Source organism: Heloderma suspectum, chromosome 5, assembly GCF_057233095.1.
Source record: "Heloderma suspectum isolate Gila_16-S chromosome 5, 16-S_ref, whole genome shotgun sequence".
NCBI lineage: Eukaryota > Metazoa > Chordata > Lepidosauria > Squamata > Helodermatidae > Heloderma > Heloderma suspectum.
The window spans coordinates 47,570,456-47,592,213 of NC_139462.1; the positions used below are offsets into that span (position 1 = coordinate 47,570,456).

At 45.9% G+C, this 21,758-nt stretch overlaps 2 protein-coding genes across 4 annotated transcripts; one reads left to right on the top strand and one right to left on the bottom strand.

Moving 5' to 3' along the window:
• Window positions 1-213: 213 nt before the first annotated feature.
• Window positions 214-14,302, bottom strand: LOC146343861 (uncharacterized). Its single transcript, XM_084855974.1, has 6 exons — window positions 12,893-14,302; window positions 10,889-11,044; window positions 9,916-10,041; window positions 8,680-8,808; window positions 8,454-8,591; window positions 214-2,706 (listed from the first exon to the last, which is right to left on the bottom strand). Exons 1-6 carry the CDS (start codon window positions 12,893-12,895, stop codon window positions 2,617-2,619), a joined length of 642 nt encoding a protein of 213 aa, XP_084712100.1. The 5' UTR covers window positions 12,896-14,302; the 3' UTR covers window positions 214-2,616.
• BBS12 (Bardet-Biedl syndrome 12) lies at window positions 13,195-20,469 on the top strand. Of its 3 annotated transcripts, XR_014792056.1 has the most exons (3): window positions 14,206-14,510; window positions 17,215-19,828; window positions 19,888-20,469. XR_014792056.1 is itself a non-coding variant. In XM_084855973.1 (2 exons), exon 2 carries the CDS (start codon window positions 17,228-17,230, stop codon window positions 19,379-19,381), a length of 2,154 nt encoding a protein of 717 aa, XP_084712099.1. In that variant the 5' UTR covers window positions 13,195-13,290; window positions 17,215-17,227; the 3' UTR covers window positions 19,382-20,464. The 3 variants fall into 3 exon arrangements, 2 of the variants coding, with proteins under 2 accessions (XP_084712099.1, XP_084712098.1); XM_084855973.1 differs by lacking the exon at window positions 14,206-14,510 and adding an exon at window positions 13,195-13,290 and having other exon boundaries at window positions 17,215-20,464; XM_084855972.1 differs by having other exon boundaries at window positions 17,215-20,464.
• Window positions 20,470-21,758: the final 1,289 nt, after the last annotated feature.

A 21,758-nucleotide genomic window follows, 5' to 3' on the forward strand; every position in this document is an offset into this window, starting at 1 on the left:
GGCATGTTAAACTTTGCACATACACAGAGCTTTTCTGGCATAGTGATGGAAACTTTCACCACAATCTCCCCATATATATGTTCAGATGGTATCATGAATGTTTGGATCACCTCTAGCATTAATCATCCATTGTAGAACGCCTTAGTAATAGTTTAGAAATAAAATGCTAGCAACAGCACATAATACCTGCACAAAAAACCATAAAGACTTAGCCACTGTTAAAGTGGTTTTGCTTTAATAGCCAATGGAGTCACATTAGACTGCACAGTATCCACATGTATGGAGTCAGTCAAATGAATAGTTGATGTCTGATCCAATAAAATGGTATAAATCATACAAACCTTGAGAGAATAGCTTTCCACATTAAAGAGAAAACACCAAAATACAACATTATGCTGGTTTATTGAAGATCATACATAGTTAAAAACATCATCATATGAGACACCAAACTGTAGATCACAAACACTTGAACATTTAGGATTTAGTAGAAGGAATTGCCAGGTGATGTCGGTTAGACTGCCAGGGACAAGGTCTTCTGTAGTTGTCTGGAAGCTAGCCATAGAAAAGTTGTGCCCCTCAATTACATCAGGTAACAGATTCTGCTCTCAGAAAAGGAACAATATAAAGCATTTATTACACTGAGAATTTCAGTGTGGTGTAGGAATTTGTATGCATTTTACTGAGACAAAGTCCATGCATTTGCTTATGTAGGTTGCCCCACACCAAAATTCAGGCACCTGGATCATTCCTGCTAACGTGCCACAAGGAGAGCTGCCATGAGGAAGCCATCGCTTTGGCATATGGGCCTGCTGTATTGGTGGCAAACACCACACATACAAAAGAAAGACAGACTTTAAACACAACAAAAAGTGTAACAAAAGCCATCATTAGATGTTTGCTCTGACCACATTAATTTCAGTGGAACTACCTTTGAGGGTGAGGGTTGGGGGGAGTAACTAGTCTACAGAAGTGACAAACTAATATGTATATAATTCTACAAAATTAAACATTAAAAAGAAATAATGTGAGTGTACACAAGCCTTATACAAACATAGGGCAGTATCCAATGCCAACTGCTAGCATAACACGAAGTTAGCACTTCCTAAAGCAACCCTGGAAATGAGAGGAAGGAGAAATGTCCTGCATTTTTTTTAAAAGTGAAAAGTGGCCACAGCTGATCAGAGGGACTGTTTAACTCTAACCCTTTCTCCTCTGGTTGTTCTTCTGCGCAAGATTTCACCCACCAGATGCTTTCCCATTGCAGAAAAGCTGCTGGGGCAGAAGAATTTAGAGTAGAACAGCAACTCCTCCTTTCTCTCCTGTCATTTCTCTGATCAAACTGACAGCCTCTCATGGCTGCTTTTCATTAAAAAAAAAAAACCCACAATGCAATTGCTTCTCTAATGTAGCATCCAGTCTGGTCCTTAGTTAAAGGGTAAGCAGGGAATATATGACTAAAGGTGCAGTCCACTGCATGTTTAGACAAAAAAGTCCTACAACTCCCAGCAGAATGCCAGGAGCTGTAGGGCTGTTTTCTATCTAAACATGCAGCGGACTGCACCCTTAGAAGCTGTTCCATGTACTTTCATGAAGGCCTGTTGTAATGGGTCTATATGATAGTCACAAGTTTGAAATTTTGCATTTCATTAGGTAGCAACAAATAAAGCCAAAGTAGGATTATCCTTGTGGGCTGTTTGGATGTACACAAGAAACTTGAAAAATCTTTTACGTGAGAACACACATAAATCTTAGTTCAGGTAGCCAGATTCCATATAGGACAGATAACTTTTGTACTTGAATAATTGTGCAGGAGATGTTCAACAGCTGCAGCCTCTGAGAATTATAGAACTATGATAAGAAATGCTGCAGATGGGGGGGGGGGTTGTACTATGTAATTGCTTAAAGACATAGCAACTCTGTCCCATTTGCACAGGCAACCTTACATTACAGCTGCTTTGGGAATCGGAACTCTGGTTGGATCTATGATTCCATAAGGAAGTACTGGGAGTCTGATAACATCTACTCCATAATCTGTTCCATTCGATGAACACTACCATCCTTTTCTGAAGTTTTACGTCACAGAAGTTGAATGTTGGAGCAAAAATCATGGCTGGTGCATTCTCAAATTCACCAGAATAGTTCTGATATGAACATGTTCATCTCCAGAAAGTTCTTTGTTTAATTGTAATTGTACAAGCTGAACATCTATTGGTGCAAATTGCTTATTATTGGAGAGGTAATATACATCCTCTTCTACTGTGGGTGTTTTTGGCTTTGCTCTTAATGGGGCAGCACATCATCATCATTTTAAGGAATAATGGTGTCTATGTTCTGTTCTTAGATTTGGCATGTTTTATAGTGTGACCAAGCCATTCAACTGACCAGAAGCGAAATGCAGTTCTTCAGTCATGAACTGTTGCTTTTCACTAAAGCCAGCACCTTAAAAACAAAAACAAAAAAAAACCTTGCTTGGCAACCAATTTTGAGTTTCTCATTTTAAAAAGAAACCCATCCATGTCACCTGAACCTGGTGTCCTCTTCCATACATCAGAAAACAGCAGGAGACACTGAAATACTGTTAGTCTTTGCAGGTCATTTTTAAAGGTAACAAAGCCATTAATATAGGCTAGTCTTTTTCATGATTCTCAAGAATTCTTGCTCATTTATTTCTCCATCTCCATCACGATCAGCTTCATCTATCATTTCCTTAAAAAAAAAAAGAAAAACACACTGGAGATTAAACATCATGCTGGAAACATCCAGTACTTAGCTTTAACTTTTACAATGTCTAAACCTGTGATGCTTGATAAAGCACCTATTTAATAATTAAGTGCTTATCCTGATGTATCCAAAACAGCACCATCAACAGACATGAGAGAGGTATTAGGAGGCTTGTGGGAACCCTATGGGTTACAGCAGTACAAAAAATATTTAGAAATAAACCCTAAAGGGGGATGGATCCCCAAATACACCCACTGAAGACTCAGCATGCTCAAAGGCCATGGAATGCTGAGTATTGTGTGTGGATTGGGGCGGGGCGGGGGACAAACAGAAAAATGGATGGAGTGGGAAATAGAATTAAGTATCCTGGAAGAAGTTAGGGCGAGCACATTGAACAGGAGCTCCCCATACCACAACATTTTGTTACAGGTCCCATGTTCTTTTTATTAGTATTTGATAAACCGGGAGGGCTTCACTGAAGAAGAGTATCTATTTAACTTCCACTGTGGAAGACACACAAATATTGGCTGCAGCACAATACTTAACAGGCATTTAAAAAAACCCTAATCAATGTATTTTCTTAAAGGGTTTTCTGCTGAGGACCTTCTCCTGTAGCCACTTGCCTTCAGAGGTTAGGCAGGTGGCTACAAGAGGACCTTTTCTGTAGTGGCACCCCAGTAATGAAGCTCTCTATAGACATGTTTGCCTGGAGCCATTGTTGCTATGTATTTTAGGGCTAGGCAACTCCATCCTGTTTACCCAAAGTTGCAGCGGTATTTCAGATCCTTTTATGTAGCTTGTACCTCTGGCTTTGTTTTATTGATGTTTTGCATTTTGATGCTGTACTTTTACCGTGTTTTCTGTTTATTTCTGCTTTGTAAGCTGTCTTGAGGATTTAAGTCAACGGAAATGCCTTAAATAAAAACCACCAATATTAGCTGCTTATCCACTGTTCAAAGCAGCATACAGTGAGAAATAAAAGAACATTCAATGGAAACAGAAAAACAGCATTCATAACAACAAAACTAGCCTGCTGAACCAAAGGCCAAATGGAAGAGATGCATTTTTGGAAGGCCATAAAGCAGAGGAATTATGAGTCTCAGGAGCAAGTGCATTCCACAGTCTCTGGGCAATTGATGTAAAGACCCTGCTCACTGCAACAGTCCTCACTTTGCATAGAGCTAGAACTTGGAGCAGGGCCCCAGTGGCTGCCTATGAACTCCTAAATACCTGGAGGAGACTGTCGATGGCTACCAGTCCTGATTTATTTCTTTATTTCTATACTGCCCAATAGCTGAAGCTCTCTGGGCAGTTCACAAAAATTAAAACCAAATGGCATACAATAAAACAATTTAAAATATATAGAACATTAAAACCACAATATAACAATACAACCACAATAAAACCCAGCAACAGTGCAGGAGTTTAAAATACAAATTTTTAAAACAGCAAAGCTAAAAGTTTAGAAAGCTAAAATGCTTGGGAAAATAAAAAGGTCTTCACCTGGCGCCAAAAGGAATACAATGTAGGTGCCAGGCGAACCTCACTAGGGAGCTCATTCCAGAGCCGGGGTGCCACAGCAGAAAAAGTCCTCCTCCTATTAGCCACCCGCCTCATTTCTTTGGCAGGGGCTCATGGAGAAGGGCCGCTGACGATGATCTTAAGCTCCAGGCAGGCACATATGGGAGGAGGCAATCCTTCAGGTAACCTGGCCCCAAGCCGTTAAGGGCTTTGGATATTAACACCAGCACTTTGAATCGGGCCTGGAAATGGACTGGCAGCCAGTGCAGCTGGAAAAGTGCTCGCGTAATATGAGCTTGCAGGCCAGTCCCTGTTAACAATCTTGCTGCCCTATTTTGGACCAGCTGAAGTTTCCGGACCGTTTTCAAAGGCAGCCCCACATATAACGCATTGCAGTAATCCAGACGAGAAGTTATCAGAGCATGCATAACTGTAGCTAGGCTATCTCTGTCCAGATAAGGGCGTAGTTGGTATACCAGCCTAAGCTGATAAAAAGTGCTCCGTGCCACTGAGTTCACCTGTGCCTCAAGTGACAGTTCTAGATCCAAGAGCACCCCCAAACTACGAACGTGATCCTTTAGGGGGAGTGCAACCCCCTCCAGAGAAGGTTGAATATCACCTAGCCGGACAGACGAACCACCCACCAACAGTTTCTCCGTCTTGTCTGGATTGAGTTTCAGTTTACTGGCCCTCATCCAGTCCATCACCCTGCCCAGGCACTGATTCAGAACAGCCACTGCCTCACCTGGTTTTGATGAGAAAGAGAGGTAGAGCTGGGTGTCATCCGCATATTGATGGCACCTCAGCCCACACCTCTGGATAACCTCCCCCAGCGATTTCATGTAGATGTTAAACAGCATAGGGGATAAAACAGAGCCCTGTGGAACCCCATGGCACAATTGCCATGGCACAGAGCAATAATCCCCCAGCACCACCTTCAGAAATCGGCCATCCAAGCAGGAGTGAAACCACTGCAGTGCAGTGCCTCCAACTCACAACCCAGACAACCTATCCAGAAGGATGCCATGGTCGATGGTATCGAAAGCCACTGAGAGGTCCAGGAGAATCAACAGGGTCACACTCCCCTGTCCCTCTCCTGGCAGAGGTCATCCCACAGGGCGACCAAGGCAGTTTCCATTCCAAAACCAGGCCTGAAGCCTGATTGAAATGGATCTAGATAATCTGTTTCATTCAACAGTGCCTGGAGCTGTCCTACAACCACCCGCTCAAGCACCTTACCCAGGAAGGGGATGTTGGCCACTGGCCTATAATTGTTAATATCCTCTGGGTCCAAGTTAGGCTTTTTCAGGAGTGGTCTAATTACCACCTCTTTTAAAGAGGCAGGCATCACTCCCTCTCTCAAGGAGGAATTTACAACCTCCTGGACCTAGCCAGACATCCCCTCCTTGTTTGATTTAATAAGCCATGAAGGGCAAGGGTCAAGCACACAAGTGGTTGATCGGACTTGGCCAAGCACCTTGTCCGCATCCTCAGGCCTCAGTTACTGAAACTCATCCAATAAAACTGGACCAGACGGTGCTCTGAACGCCTCTACCAATAGAACTGCATTAATCGTGGTGTCCAATTCATGACAAATCTGAGCGACTTTATCTTCAAAGTGCCGTGCAAACATATCACAGCATGCCACCGAGGGTTCCACCGTCTCTCTCCCTGGCCCAGAATGTAACAGGCTGCGAACCACTCAGAAAATCTCCGCTGGACGACACTGAGAAGATGCAATGCTGGTGGAAAAGAACTGTCTCTTTGCCACCCTCACCGCCACAGAGTAGGCTTGATAGTGGGCTCTTACCTGTGTTTGGTCAGACTCAGCACGGGTTTTCCTCCACCTGCGTTTTAGCCATCTCCTCTTGCTTCATTGCCTTCAGCTCAGGTGTATACCAAGGAGCTGGCCGGGCTCTGCTCAGAGGGAGAGGGCGCTTGGGCGCGATCGTGTCAACTGGCCAGGTCATCTCTGCATTCCACACAGTGACCTGGGCTTCGACAGGAGCACCAGGCATACCAGCAGGAAAATCCCCTAGAGCCCTCTGGAATCCATCGGAATCCATTAGCCTCCGGGGGCGGACCATTTTAATAGGTCCCCCACCCTTGCAGAGGGGGAAGGCTGCCAGGAGTCTAAACCTCAGCAGGAAGTGATCTGACCATGACAAAGGGACAGATGTTAATTCCTCCACTTTCAGATCACCATCCTCCTGCCCAGTCGAGAAAACCAGATCAAGCATGTGTCCTTTTAAATGCGTTGAGCCGATGACATGTTGGGACAGCCCCATGGTTGTCATTGCGGCCATGAAGTCCTGAGCTGCCCCGGATACAGCGGCCTCGGCATGGAAGTTGAGATCCCCCAGGACCATCATCCTAGGGGTCCTCAACACCAAGTCTGAGACTACCTCCATCAGCTCAAGCAGGAAGTCTGATGGGCAGTGGGGTGGGCGGTACACCAACAGAATCCCTAATCTGTCCTGGGTACCCAACTCAAGGTACAAGCACTCAGGATCTGCACTTGAATGAACAGGAAGCCTAGAGGGGGAGATTGAATTCCTATAGACCACGGCAGCCCCCACTCCCCGACCCTCGAGTCGGTGTTGGTGCTGCACTGAGTACCCCGGAGGGCACAGCTAGGAGAGAGTGACCCCTCCCAGTTCCCCCACCCAGGCCTCAGTAATACATACCAGGTCAGCGCCCTCATCCACAATCAAATCATGGATGAGGGAGATTTTATTTTGGGCCGACCTGGCATTCAGCAGCAGCACCACCAAGCCCGAGGGCAGACTGGTAAGGCCGCCAGGAACCATCAGGTTGGGGGAAGAACCAGAAGAGGGGACAGCTGTAAGGTGTCTGGCCCCTCTTCTCCTCAGCTGGCCTGTTAATCCCCCAACGCCATACCTCCCCCTGCCCGTGACCACAGTTATGGTGGCACCTCCCCGACCCCCTGAGTTGCTCAATAGTCCTCCCAGGCAGATATTAAAATGTTAGGATATAAAATATACAACAGTGTAAAATAATATAAAAGATAAAAGAGATAAAAGAGAACAGTAGCTAAGAAGGAGCAGATAAAACCTACATTTGCCCCTTTCTCCCTGGTCTTTAAAGCTGCTGCCCTCTGCTGCTGCTATTTGCTGCTGGTATCTGTGGCTGCTGGTGTCTCTGGAGAGGCAGGTGGGTGGGTCTTCAGGTGCTGTTCCGTGCGACTCCAAGTGCGACGTTAAGTGCGCACTTAGCGCTGTACTTGGCACGACACTGAGGTGCTGCCTCTGGCAGCCCCGCTTTAAGTACCTGTTTGGCGGGGGCAGAAGCAGGCTCAGGACCCACCTGGTACAGCTGGCTGGTCCTCCTTCCCAAAGGCTCCTTCCTGGGCTATGTGCTACCTCCAGTACCAGAGGCAGTGAGCGTATGTACACCAGTTGCTGGGGAATATGGGTGGGAGGGTGCTGTTGCGCTCGTGTTCTGCTTGTGGGTTCCTGGAGACAGCTGGTTAGCCACTGTATAAACAAAATGCTATACTAGATGGCCCCTTGATCTGATCCATGACTCTTCTTGTGTTCTTATGCATGACTGGCTGAGCCAGATGCACATCCATTGGGGCAAACTAGTGAGGCTAAAAGAGAACTAACTTCTCCAAGAATTTAAGTATAAGGCAGAGATGGGTACTGAGTTCCAAAACACAAAACCATTATTTTGAAACCCAGAATTTTGTGCTCCAATACCTCTTTCAGGGAAGGCACACTTTAAAACAAAACACTGGGCTGCAGCCACCCAACATGTTTATTTTCTAAGAATGACCCCAGGGCCCTTAATTCCTGGGAATAAAGATGGAGTAGCTATGCAGGGTGCCGCTTCACTTTGCAACATGCTGGCTTCCCAGTCCATTTTATTAATTAAAAAAATTAAAAAGACTGGAGCATGGCAGCTACAATTGGAGGGGTCTGTGGGCCCCATGTTGGGGAACCCAGAAATAAGTGTAATGGCCCAATGCTAACTCCCACCATGAAGCTTGTGCAGCCATTAAAAATATTCAGTGTCTATCAATAAAGGCTTAGGGTGCAATCCTATTCATGCTTAGGCAGAAAGAAGTCCTACAACTCCCAACATACTCAAGCCAGCAATGCTGGCTGGGGGAGGCTGGGAGTTGAGACTTCTTTCTGTCTAAGCATGCATAGGATAGGATTGCGCCTTTAGCAAACCAAAACATATACCTGGAGTTCTTCATCTGTTAGGTTTTCTCCAAGTTCCTTGGAAACTCTCTTCAGATTTTTTAAAGAAATCTTGCCTGTGCCATCATCATCAAACAATCGGAAAGCCTTCAAGATTTCTTCTTTGCTATCCTTTTCACTCTTGCAAAAAGAGGGGAAGGGAAAGTGAAAAGAGCTCCCATTCTCATTTCTGACTATATAAAAGCAAAATTACATGCTAGCATTTTACCATTTTTTGGGTCATCATAGTCAAAAAATCTTCAAAGTCTATGACGCTACTTCCATCTTTTCCAATATCTGCTATCATTGTTCTAATTTCTTCTTTCTTTGGCTCAAAGCCAAGAGCACGCATTGCAACCTGCAATAAAAATGTAGACCACCACTTTTACATATACAATATGGTGTTGGAAAGACAAGGGGGAACCACAGCCTGGCATGTTGTGTGGCTAAGAGAGCTATCACCTGATTAAAGGAATTGTAGTCAATCATATGAGTTTCAGTCAAGTAAGATAGATTAAATCTGCAAATCGATAAAAACCAATAGCCTTCAAGCAAGGCGCATACTTTCTGGCATTTAAATGATGTGCATGTGTGTCTTAGCAGGTACCATCATACAAGCGATACTTTGGATTCCTGCATTGAGCAGGGGGTTGGACTCAATGGTCTTATAGGCCCCCTCCAACCCTACTATTCTATGATTCTAAGTGGCATTGCCCCTTTTCTCTTGCATAAAAGGGAATTCCTCCTCTAAGATGATCCATGCCATCTCCAGTTTTTATTGGGACTCAGTCATTCCAATGTTTGGATCCTGGGTAAGTAGTTTAAGTAGTTAAATTGGTTCTGCCATGAGCCACTATTTCATCTGGCTCTGCCCCAGCCAGCACTGGACTCTGATTGGTGCACCTCTGGGATCCAGTAAAAAAAAAAAAAAAAAGTAGATCCTGCAAGCCTGAAATATGCCTACCCCTGGTTTACAGTATAAAAGGGGCAAAGAAAGAAGCGAGTTCTTGGATGATTTGGCCACTGGTAATGCTGAAGATTCCTCGCCTATCAAGAGGAGGTGCTGGGTAGATGTTACAAGCCACCTTCCCTCTTATCTGGGACCAGAATAAGCACAAATGTAAAGTATGGGCATTATCCTCAAACCCAGGGAGTAATTTCACAGATGTCACTAAAATTCTGGAGCAACATAAATCTATAGATTTCAACACAGTTGGGTCAAGGTGTTCAGGTTGCTTAATGGAATCTGGAGCGGGGTTCTAACTCTCATTTACCTGCATCCAGATTAAATCTGTTTAGAAATAACATTGATTATACCTACTTTTCCTCAGTGTATAGTTATTCTGTACATGCATATTATAAATACATAGAATGTGCTTAGTCCCACCTAGGAAGGGACTAGCTGCTTTAAATTACAATAAACACCGCAGCCTACAGACCACCCCATTAACAAATTGTTACATACTTTAATGAGACTATTCCAAGGGTAAATAGATGGTGGGCTGCACTCTGATATAGGAAAATACAGGCAGTCCAGGATCGCGAGGATGCATGCTTCTTTAAAGTCAAGCACAAAATCAGCCAGAATGATCTAATTCAAGATATAGAAAGTAAAGCACATAGATCTGAGCTATAAACATACATTCATTCTGCAGTTCACATAAAGGAAACAATTGTATAGCCCATCTGCATAATTTCGTAGTGCTACAAAATGATGCTCATTTGCATTCCTTGCTGGTTCTGACATTACAACTGACTTTGACACCAACTAGATTAAAGAAATGGCCAGCGCTCCTCAGAATCAACCAAGTCAAATAAGGCAACGGGAACGGGATCCTTCAGAGAGCACACAGAAAACAGATTTAACTGTCTTGCATTTCAGACAGCAGGACAGTTCGAATGTTGTCCATTTGGTAATATTTTGGATTTGCAAGGGAATCCTGAAAGACCTAAATGAAACCTCACACCAGACTAAGGGAGTAATCCTATGCTCATGACAAAGTGTCCCATTCCTTCTTATGCCCTACCAACAGGAGCCACACAGAGCGGGAGGACAACGAAGATGCCTCCCATTCTTCCTCAAAAGCAAACCAACTATCAGATAGATTGGCCTGAGCCTGTCTACCTCACTTACCGCAATGACGGGTGCCAGAGAGGTCCTAGGATCCTATGAAGCCTGACCTCTCACCTTCCTTCCCAGCTCACCAGAACCCATTTTGACTTCTACAAGGTCATGTGAGGTCATTCTTGCAACCTTAGAAAGCCACTGCCAGGCTGCCGGGGGGGGGGGGGGAGCTCCGATGTCAGATTCCCCCTCCCGAGGTCATAGCACCATCTACGACCTTGGGAGGGGAAATCTGAAATACGCCGAGGTCCCCGGGATACTCCTGCAGGGACCCATAGGATTGCTCTGCCCATCGCTTTAAACAAGTACATACCTTCAATTCTTTAACATCAATGCTGCCAGATCCATCAGTATCAAACAAATCAAAAGCTTCTCTGACTTCCTGCTTTTGCTCTTCAGACAATTCATGTTTCAATCCACTTCTCCTTCGTTGGGAAGCACCCAAGCTTGGTCTTTTATAACCAGATGCCTTCCGTGATGCAAGTGAAAAAGAATAAGAAATCTTATTTGAAGTAAAACAGAAATAGCAAAATAGTTTTGTTATCACATTAGAGAAACATTTTTTAGACTCGGTGTGTTTGATTTGCCAAACTTGCTAAAAGGCAACGTTTTGAAGGAGTTGCACTGGCTGCCAATAAGCTACCAAGCCAAGTTTGAGGTGCTTGTGCGAGGAAGCCAAGCTCATCGGCCAGAGCAGCTCTTCAGAGAGGTGTCCATGCCCAAATGTCTCGCTCTGAGGGTTCTTTCCCAAGAGCTAGGCATTGTGGGAGAAGGGGTGTCCCTGAAGATCGCCTGTACGATGGGATGCCCCTCTTCCCACAATGCCCGACTCTCAGGAAGACCCCTCAAAGCCAAGCATTTGGGTGTGGCAGCCTCTGAAGAGCTGTGCCAGCTGCTCAGATTCCCTGCAGAGTGGGTGGCAAGGCAATGCAGGAGGGAGACAGGTGAGTGCACGGGGGTGGGGGAAGAGGGAGGCAGCCTGGGCAAGCAACAGGGAGGAGGGAGACAGACTCAGCTGGCAGGGGGAGGAGGGAGACAGTCATGGTGGGCTGGAGGGAAAGGCAGCTCTCACACTGATTTTTTGTTGTTGTGCCAAAGTGGCTCCCACCTTGAAAATAGCAAAGACCACTGCATTTTGGCTTCTCAAAGCACCCAAACATTACTGAACAAGTTATTTACATAGCATTTCTTCAGAGCCACCTACATGCATAGAGATCAATGTACATATTTCCTATTAAAAACAGGAAATAAACCATGCAATCTTTGCTTATGCACATTGAACTGTGTAAGTGTCATGTGGATGTTCTGCTCCACAGGAAGGCAAGCTGCATGCACTTGCTCCCTTCCACACATTGAGCCGGATTGGGGGAGATATGTTGTCCAATTCAGCCCATGGTAAATGCTTTACGGTAGTAACCACACAACTGGAAAGCAGCTTAGTTTAGAGATATATCCCAAAGCTTATCTCCACACACCAGATAAGTGCAACCAAATCCAACCCATGGTAGCTCAGAAGGCAGTCCAACTCAGGTGAATGGGGCTTGCTCCCAAATGCACATGCTTGGGATTGTAGCTGTGCAGCCTGTTTTCTCTGTGCATGCATGGTTTATTTGCAGTGCAAAAGGCACGGAATAGTGCCAATTTAAATCCCTCCATAGTTCCCTATGGAAATATTTCTTCCCGATTTAAGGTGATTAGTGAACGCCCAATCTTCCACTGGTATAAATTACAACAGTCTAAGGGTGCAACCCTCTGCAAGTTCAGACAATAAAAAGTCTTGCAACTGCCAGCACTCCCTGGCCGGCATGGCTGGCTAGGGAATGCTGAGCGTACTAGGACTTTTTTTTCTGTCTGTATATGCATAGGATTGCGTCCTAAGGTTACCAGTTCTATGCACACCTGCGACTACTTTGTGGGACTTCTTTTCTACTATACACATATAGGATGAAGCTGTAACAAATATTTGTTTTTGTTTTATCCGGCCCTATCAAAGGAACTAGAGAAAAAAAACCCAGTAACGTGAGAAAAGATGTGCTAGAATTAGTGCAAAATTGAGCCACGCTAGATTCAGTGCACAATTTGGCCTTGATGCCAGTGCTTAAGGGTGGGTTTGAGCGCGCTGTGTTGCACTACGGACCAATGATCGCTGAAACTATGGGTATCTTGCAGGTTGCTTCGATGAACCAGGGCTGGCCGGGCTTAGGAAAGGCAGATACGGATTCATCAGATCTGGTCCTCATAACGCAGACCTCAGCGAGGACCAGACGGCATTTTCCCTAATAAAGAACAGGGGAAAGAAGCACACCAAAGCACTCACCATTTTGCAACCGACGCCGCTTCGCTCGCTTACCAGCACACACGACCCAGCCCCCGGGATATCGAATCTTGGGCCACCTGCATTCACCGATAGTGTTCCGCCCCTAAAAGCCGGGATCGTCCAATGACAGAAGGGATTCCCGTGAAGCCCCGTCTTCTTTCCTAGCCGAGGCCAATCGGGCAACGCGGGTGGAGGGGCGGGTTTGTGACGTCACACAGAACTCCATGTTGCCGTTTCGGTTGGATACACAACAAACAGAAGCGTCGGTGTCCTGGCAACCAGTTCCCGCTCCGGAGGGCGCCGGGACGTTGAGCGCCTGCGCCCCTGGCCTAGCTGATTCTGACTTCGTTTCTGCGGAAGGCGCAGCGAAGATGTGGTAGGAAGAGCGCAGCGGAGAGGTACGGCCGTCGTTTAATCATTTGTGCCGGGACTCGCGCTCCTGAGTCTGGAATACCCGAAATAATAAATGTGCCCTCGAGCATGTGCAGAGTGTTCCTCACCGCCCAAAGTTCTAGCTGGCCGCGTTGGTCCGTTAGAAAAAAATACATGCAAACGCCGCAGCAACAGCCAACCCAAATGGCACAAGGCTGAGAGCAACCTTTGGATGGAAGCCAGGCGGGGGGAGAAGAGAAAAAGTAGGGCAGGCATGATGCTAAAAGCCTCCGGAGTCTAGCAGCCCGGCACGCCAGTGTCTCCCCCACACGCACATGCGCTTCCACACCAGATTGGCTTGTGAAGAGGTTTCCTCAGTGGAGGCTGGTGGCTCCGATTTCAGCGGGACCGTGGATCCGCTTTTGGTTTCAGGCCGAGCCAGTCACAACTCTGAAGGTGCTTCCCAAGGTGCTGAGCCCATTTTGGGGGGTTGGGCTCAGCGCCCTGGATCGCTCCTCTAGAGTTCTGACTGGAGCCCGTGGTGGATTCACAGCCCCGCCGGCAATGGCAAACCACCCCGCGACAGGCGGCCATGAGAACGCCAGCGCAAGCGGCGGCCCTCTCGGGGTCAGTACGACGCGGTGCTGGCACGGGAGGAACCTGCCCTTTCCTCTGAGCCGCAGGCACGTCGCTCCGTAGGTGCTAGTCCCGGGCACTGGCGGTCGGTCGCAGGCTCCAGTCCTGTTGACTTGATCCTGCTGCTGCCTTGCAGAATGTCGCCCTCTTGGTCTGCTTCCAGCGAGCAGCAAATACCTGAAAACTGGGAGACCCCCGTCAGGACCTGCTTGGATGGCGCCCCACTGACAGGACATGTACCCTTCCATGAACTGTTGCGTGCACTGGGTGGCTCCGGTTGCCTCCCCCCGCCCCCGCTTCGCAATTTTTAATCCTCATAACGGGGAGCGAAATCAGCATCCCAGACTAGGTCGGAGAAAGGGCAGGGGCTGCAGTACAGGTCACCGAGCATGCTCGGGGCATGGGCGCATGCTCAGCAGAGGGCGAATAATTCCGTCCGGGGCGAGCAGCGATGGGTTTTGCCGTTGCACGGAGAGCAGGAGCGCGTCCCGCCCCGAGAGAAGCCACGGCAGTTAGCTGCGTCACGGAGGGAGGGGGCGATTAGTTGCTTCTCGGTCAGGATCAAGACGCGGGTGGTGCTATCCTGCAAAGGGGAGCTAGAATCAAGCAGGTAATGTGGTTTTCAGGGCCGGTTCCAGCATCCGGGGAGCCCTCGGCGACGTGCTTTTTAGGGACTCCCCTCCCCCTCAGCCCAATCCTCCCCTTGCGGGCCAGCAAGCGGGCAGAGGTGGCAGGTCGCGCGCACTCGCAGGGAGCTTTGGGCCCTGTGGCACTGCCCAGCGCGAGCCGGAGGAGGGCCTGCTCGCCCCCTCCAGAGGCGCCAAGAGGGAGGCTGCACGTGTCGCCGTCAGGGGAAGAGGCAGCTGCTCATCCTCTCGCTCTCTCACCTGCGCTGGCACAGCAGCGTGGATTGGGCCCAGCGATCCCAGCCGTCCCTGCTGCACCGGCCCAGAGAGAGCAGCGGTGCAGCTTCGGCAGGACGTCGGGGCCCAGGAGTCCAGGCCCCACAGCCCAGGGAGGGGGTTCCACATGGCCGCCCAGGGAGCAGCGGGGGATGAGGGCGGCAGAAGCAAACTCCGCTTTATTCCTGCAGGAGCGATGATGCTATGATTTAAGTGAGCTTACAGTGCAAAACCTCACATGCTCATTGTCTGTATTTTATTTCGGGGGGGGGGGCTGCCGGCTGGGAATTATGGGAGTTGCAGTCCAACACATCTGGAGGGCACCAGGCTAGACACAGCTGATTTTAACTCTATAGCTGTAACATTTGTGAGAAGTTTTCATAGGTTAAAAAATTGGTGCAATTCCGTTATTTTAATATGAAATAAAGATGAGAGTTATGCCGCTGGCAGTTCAAGTTGTTTGACGATTAAGTTTTTAGAGAAATTGTTTATGGGAAATGTTGATACACATACATAGCTGAGCAAGCCTAGATTATTAGTGAAGGAAATTGCCAAGAGAAGTAGCCAAAACATTTATGCAGTGTAGTATTGTATACTTCTCTCTTTCCTTCTTCTCTATAAGCACACACATAATTCTCTTATACATTTATTTATTTATTTATTTATTTGATTTTATACTGCCCAATAGCCGAAGCTCTCTGGGTGGTTCACAAAAATTAAAACCTCAGAGTGCAGCATGAAACAGTATAAAATATGAAAGCTTAAAACTACAATATAAAAGTACAACCAGAATAAAACCTGGCAGCAATGCAGAGATTTAAAATACAAATTAAAAACAGCAGAGCTAAAAGACTAGCATGCTAAAATGCTGGGAAAATAAAAAGGTCTTTACCTGGTCCTGAAAGGAGTTTACATAATAAACTAGTTGGTTTTTTCAAAGCATACTTCTAAAACATCTATTTTAGATAAGTAGATTTGATTAGGCTAATTATGATAACACAATTCTGGGCTTTAGTTAGAGTTAGCTGGGGAAGGCTCCATGAAGGCCATTGCTGTTCTTCTGCCAAGAGGAGGGTAGAAAGAGAGACTACTGATTACAGGTTCAGCTACTGCTGTAGCTTATAAGAGAAGCCACCTGACTGTGTTAGTAGTTAGGACAAGTTCAGAAGACAGAACAAGAACTTTTCTTGTTCATTTGAGTTGACTGCAATACACGTTCTATATTGGACGCAGAACTGTTTTGGGTGGGTGGCTAAATTGTGCCCCTCCCTCCCGGCCCTCTGCGGGTCAGGAGATATTGGTGGGCATGGCCACCATTTTGCCTTTCTCTGTCCTGAGAGAGGCACAGAGTTCCTCTCTGCTTTGCTTGTCTCACATTGTCTCCATGGGGGTGCCACACAAAAGGACTTGGCCAGTGCTGGGAGAACTGCCCACTCTTCCCAGCAACAGCCAAGTGTCCCACAGCCCTGCTGTTATCTCCAGTCTCAAATCAGAGATAACACCAGGGATGCCTTCAGGAGCTGGGCTTGGCTTCCAAGCACCACACCCCCTGGAAGATCCCAAGGAGATCTGCAGGCCAGATGCAGACCTTCCACTCTGTTCTATATATTTTGTTAATAAATCAAATTGTTTGGTTAAAGTAAAAAAACAAAACAAATTCTGGAGGCAGAGCTTCCTTCTGCTCCTTCACAAGAAAAGAAAGTGGAAACTCAAGGGAGCATTCCACAAGATAGAAAAACTGCCCATAGAGTCTGTCCATTGGATCTAATCCAGCCTTCCCCAACCTGCGCCCTCCTGATGTTTTGGACTACAATTCCCATCAGCTCCAGCCAACATGGCCATAGGTGGAAGTTGTCGCTCAAAGCATCTGGTGGGCACCAGGCTGGGAAAGGCCAATCTAACCTAAACCTTGAAAATGAGAACCCAGATTTGCCAAAGGGAGGAATCAGTGAGCCTGGAAATATGATTCATAAATCTGTTTCCCCTATAAATCTTACTGTATTGGGTAATGTTTGATTTCTAGAGCTTCGGCTATTGGGCGGTATAGAAATGAAATAAATAAATGAATGAATGAATTCTGTTCCCTATTTCTGGGAATGAAATATAGCCTTCCCTCCTCCCTATCTTTCCTCCTATGATCTTTTCATAATAAAGTCCTCCCAGTTCCTCTGCCGATGGATGTGGCTGGTTTTAGCATCCCTAATTCTAGTGCTGCCATTTTGGTTACCTGTCCTATGCACACACCACAGCATCCTATTTGTGAGTGCATGGAATTTAATTTCCATCAAGAAAGTGGGTGAGTTGTAGCCCTATTGGAGACATGAAAAGTAGATTTCAGCTGTGCGGAATGGATGAAGTAAGAGCTGGAAGGCATTGAAGGGCAGAAGCAATAAGTCTATGTTTCATTTACAGATGTCTCGGGATCATGGCTTTCAGAAGCATGAACAGAAAGAGGCATATTGGACTGCAGCAGCTTTCAGCTTTGGCAGCTACTGGAAAGACCCTTTTAGGACCAGTGAAGTCGTTTAAATTTATTGTTGATGAAAGCGCTCCTGACGGTGTGTTGATTTGCTCTGCATTGAGACTTCTTGAAAGCTTGGATTTAAGCAGTGCAGTGGGACAGCTTCTTAACGAAGCCATCCAGGCACAGGACAAAGAATATAAAACTGCAGCAAATACCCTATTGTTTCTTGTTAGCGCTTGGAGCAATGCTGTACTCGAATGCCTTCAGCAAGATGTTCCCCTTTCAGTGATAGTAGCTGTGATGTCTGAAGCTCTGAATGCTTGCATGGAACAACTGCAGTGCATTACATTATCACTACACAATATACAGCAAAGGCTAGATGATATTCCTACAGAATGTGATGACAGGGTCCCTGTTAACATCAATTCTGGCACATCTGGAAGGCAGATTAGTGAAATTAAAACCCCAGGCATTAAATCTAACAACAGTATTTTAACCCCACTTGAACATCCTTATGAATATGGACAAGAATCAGAAGAAAAATCAGAAGGTCCAACCATGTATCCAGGGGCATTTGGTACGGGCAGCACAGCACGTTCACAAGCTAAATCGGTAGATATCAGCTGTAAAACTGTGATTCAGAAAAACTGCAGTTTGCAAAACTCTCAGTTGGGTGTAGCAAACGATAACAAAAAATCAAAATTAACCTACAGTAGGTACTTTAGCAGTGAAAGGAAAAGTCATTCACCACAGCGAACAGATCAGTTGGATAAATGCACAAAACATTCTGATGGACCCAGTGATTTGGCACAGCTGGCAATGTCTCTTAGCCATGGAAACTGGCCTGCCATGAAACTGGTACAGGACATTATCCATTGCCAGCTGCAGACTGCCAGCAAAATGGCAAACACCCATCCACTCCAATTTAATATTTCAGAAGTTGTGACGTGTTGCTTACCAGGCATGTCAGAAAGTCATTCTTGTGTTCATCCTGGGTACATCACTTTAGTACATCCAGAGAAAGCTGCTGTTGCTAAGCAGTTTCAGGAGAGATCTCTTCGTGTTATTCTTGCAGATGGTGACCTAACTGAAACCTATCATCATTTGGGGTTTAACGGGTCACAGAATGTGAGGACGTTCTTAGAAAGCACATCTTATCCAGAGAACAGCTCGAGATCATGGGTTGACTCTATGTTGGATATTCTGGTTCAGTCCAGCATAAATTTAGTTTTAGTGCAAGGCAACGTATGTGAAAGTTTAGAAGAAAGATGTCTGGTGAATAACATAGTGATAATTAGTCAGGTAGCTCAGAGTGTGTTGAGGGCTTTTAGTGAAATTACAGGAGCAGCAAGAGTGACTTACCTCAGTCAAGTGAACGAGCGCTGTATCGGTAAGGGCATCTGCATGAACCTTTACGGAACTCTGGAGTTAGGCTGGGTGGAAGTGGATGGCCGAATGCCAGTTGCTTTAACAGCAAAAGGAATTCACCTGGCAACAGTTGTGCTTAGTTGCCCAGTTATAGCCAAGATGCAAGCCATGGAAGATTGCTTTTGGACCTGTGCGTATCGGGTGCATCATGCCCTTCTTGACCAAGCAGTCTTTCCGGGAGGTGGCGCGGCTGAGCTCCTGTGTCTCAGTTATCTTGAGAGCCTGGGTAAGGCAGCCAAACATTCCTCGGGAGAGTTTCATGCTGGCTCCTCTTGGCTTGCAACATCTTTGGAACAATATAAACCTCTAGCACTTAACGCTTTGGCCTGTGGCTGGCACCAGTACCTTTGTACTGTTTTGTGTAACACTGCAGGCTATGCATCGGCTTTTGAAGCCAACACCTTCATACAGCAGCATCTCAGAAAAGCAGCAGTGTGTGGTTCACCATCGGCCTACATACTGGATGAGTTTAAGAGGGGGAAGATGGGAGTAGCCAGCACTGGACACGTTGGGACATATGACAAGGCTCTAAAAGTGTATGATAATGTTACAGCTAAGATGGAAGCCTGGCGTAGAGCTCTAGACGTGGTGCTGTTAGTGCTTCAAACAGATGCTGAAATTATCATGGGCCCTAAGAGGGATCAGTTGCTGAAGTCACAGGCCTCAAGTGAGTTCCTGTTTTTATAGACATTTGTAGGCCTGCTAATGGCTATGTTTCTGGACTATGAAGGTTACCCGTCTTCCTGCACAAGCTCAAAAGCAGAAATAGGTGAATAAAATTCAAAGTTATTGCCCTCTTTTAGAAATTGCAGGCCGTCCTCCAACAATGGGCAGTATCCAGCAGGGTCACTTCATCTCCACTGTTTCCCTTGCGTTCGTGGGAGTGACTTGTCCAACAAGGTTTTTGCGCTTCTAAGAATAACCCCGAAAATGCTTGTTTTTCAGATTGGGACAGGTCAGCAGAGCTCCTTCTACAAGCTTCGCTGACTTGACCTGTTCCAGAAACAAGTGTTTCTACTTGCTTTGGGTTATTTTTAGAAATGTGAAAGCCCAGTTGTGTGAACGGTAGCTCCCGCAAGCACACAGGCACCATAGGATACTATCCAATGACTTCAAGGGTGCAATCCTATGCATGTTTAGACAGAAAAAAGTCCTACAACTCCCAGCATTCTCCAGCTGGGGAATGCTGGGAGTTGTAGGACTTTTTTTTGTCTAAATGTGCATAGGATTGTGCCCTAAGTCATAGAAAGACTCATTTCCATGGAATTGTGTTTAATCATTTTTCCTTCAGTTTTTCCCCAGTTATTGGCACTGACCATAATCTAGTATAAATTTATGAGCAGTAAGTTCCACTCATTTCAGTAGGACTTAAGCCGCTTTAATTATGTAATAACTTCTGCTCCCATCAGGCTGAGTTATTTAAGGGCTCTATGCTACAGAGCCCCTAGGGCTCATTTTAAAATAATGTTGATGTTATTGGGTATTATTATACATTGAAATACTGCCAGTTTAAGTTTATTTTACCATGGCTGGCTTGGGAATGCTGGGAATCGTAGGACTTCTTTCTGTCTAAATATGCATAGGATTGCACCCGAAAAGTTGTACAGAATGATTGTGGAATTGCAGGTTTATAGCCATTCATTATAATGGTGATCAAGTCATATAAACTGTTTTTCAAACTAGAAACAATATATTTTGCATCTGATTTGCATGAGTGTTTGCTTTACTGTACCTCTAAAAGGCTTCTCAGTATTAAAGAAAGTTGAATAGCTTGTTTAAGAATTTGCATTTATCCAGTACAGCAAGTACTAAATGTGTCAGCATTGTGTTACCTTGTATTAACGTTAATAACGATTAAGTTCAGCCTAGTGTTATGAATAGGCTTCAACCACAGCGGCATAAGCTTTTACTACTAGTAGTTTTTCACCACTTCAGCTACAGCAAAATCTCATCCCTAGTACATCCACTTATCTCTGTTGTTACTGCATCTGCACTAGGCGCTGCAAATCCTAAAAAGACCCATAAATTGCTACTCTGGAGGTGAGTCTGAGCTTGCTAAAGCTGTAGCTGAAGTGTTGATGGCCAGTAGTGTAGCAACCTTTGAGGAGTGCATCCGCTGCAAGGAGTGCAAGCTCACACAGTAACGAGACCAGCATGTTAGTCCCCTACAAGATACAATATGATGCCAGCACATTTGCTATAAATATACTAGCTGAGAGCTTGACAGTACAACAGGTTGTATCACTTTGCTTCCTGCCTGGCTGCCTGTCTCCTTCCCTCATCTGGTTCTGAGGGCCAAACTACTCATTATGCAGGGAGATCCATGAATCAATGTCTTCGTAGTTTGTTTTTACTGTAATGCAGCTGCAGGAGCTTTGCATGCAATCGGAGCTGCAGTATTGGGGGAGTGGGCTGGTGTGGAGGCATCTGCTCTGATTGGTGGTGGCTTTCCAGGGGCTTGGATAGAGGTTGTTCCCTGGCTTGCTCCAGGAGATCCTATAACTTAAGATGTCACGGCGTGCTTTCAGATGAGGATTTCATTATACAGTTGCACAGCCTCATTCACGGAATTTTATGGGGGGTCCAGACAATGTTTTCAATTTGTAGCTGTCCTGTGCTTTCCCACTACTTCTTCCATCTTTTTTCTTACCAGAAAAAAACAGTTAAGGAATTAAAAACAGAATAGCTGCACAGTGTGTTATGATTGTTAGCACTAGGAGCCCTCTGTCTGGAAACGCCCACGGGCTAAACCTCGGATGTAATGCATGCAAAGCAGAGTTATCGTTTTCCACCTCGACAAACAATTTCTTAGCAAGTACTCTAGTTCTTCACATTTGGTAGCAGGTTTTGAAGAAAGTTGGGTGCATACCTGTGTTGAGTGGCGTTTCCCTTTCTCTTGCATTGCTGTCAAGGTGACAAAAGACTGGCTTGTAATTTGGGATTGTGCTTTTTTGTGATAACAAAAATGGAAAGCAAGGTGGGAGGAAGCTGGCATTAGGAACTGCAGAAATATGTAACTCAGCTTTGCGGTGTATTTCTTAACACCCCATTTCTGAGAACATGT

Excerpts from the sequence above, each read along its gene's own strand:
- LOC146343861 (XM_084855974.1), bottom strand. Across the intron at positions 8,809-9,915 it reads CTTGGAATAGTCTCATTAAA|GTTGCAATGCGTGCTCTTGG; the intron begins GTATGTAACAAT and ends TTTTTATTGCAG. Across the intron at positions 2,707-8,453 it reads TAACAGATGAAGAACTCCAG|GAAATGATAGATGAAGCTGA; the intron begins GTATATGTTTTG and ends TTTTTTTTTAAG.
- BBS12 (XM_084855972.1), top strand. The coding sequence starts at position 14,290 with ATGCTCGGGGCATGGGCGCATGCTCAGCAGAGGGCGAATAATTCCGTC. Across the intron at positions 14,511-17,214 it reads GGGGAGCTAGAATCAAGCAG|ATGTCTCGGGATCATGGCTT; the intron begins GTAATGTGGTTT and ends TTTCATTTACAG.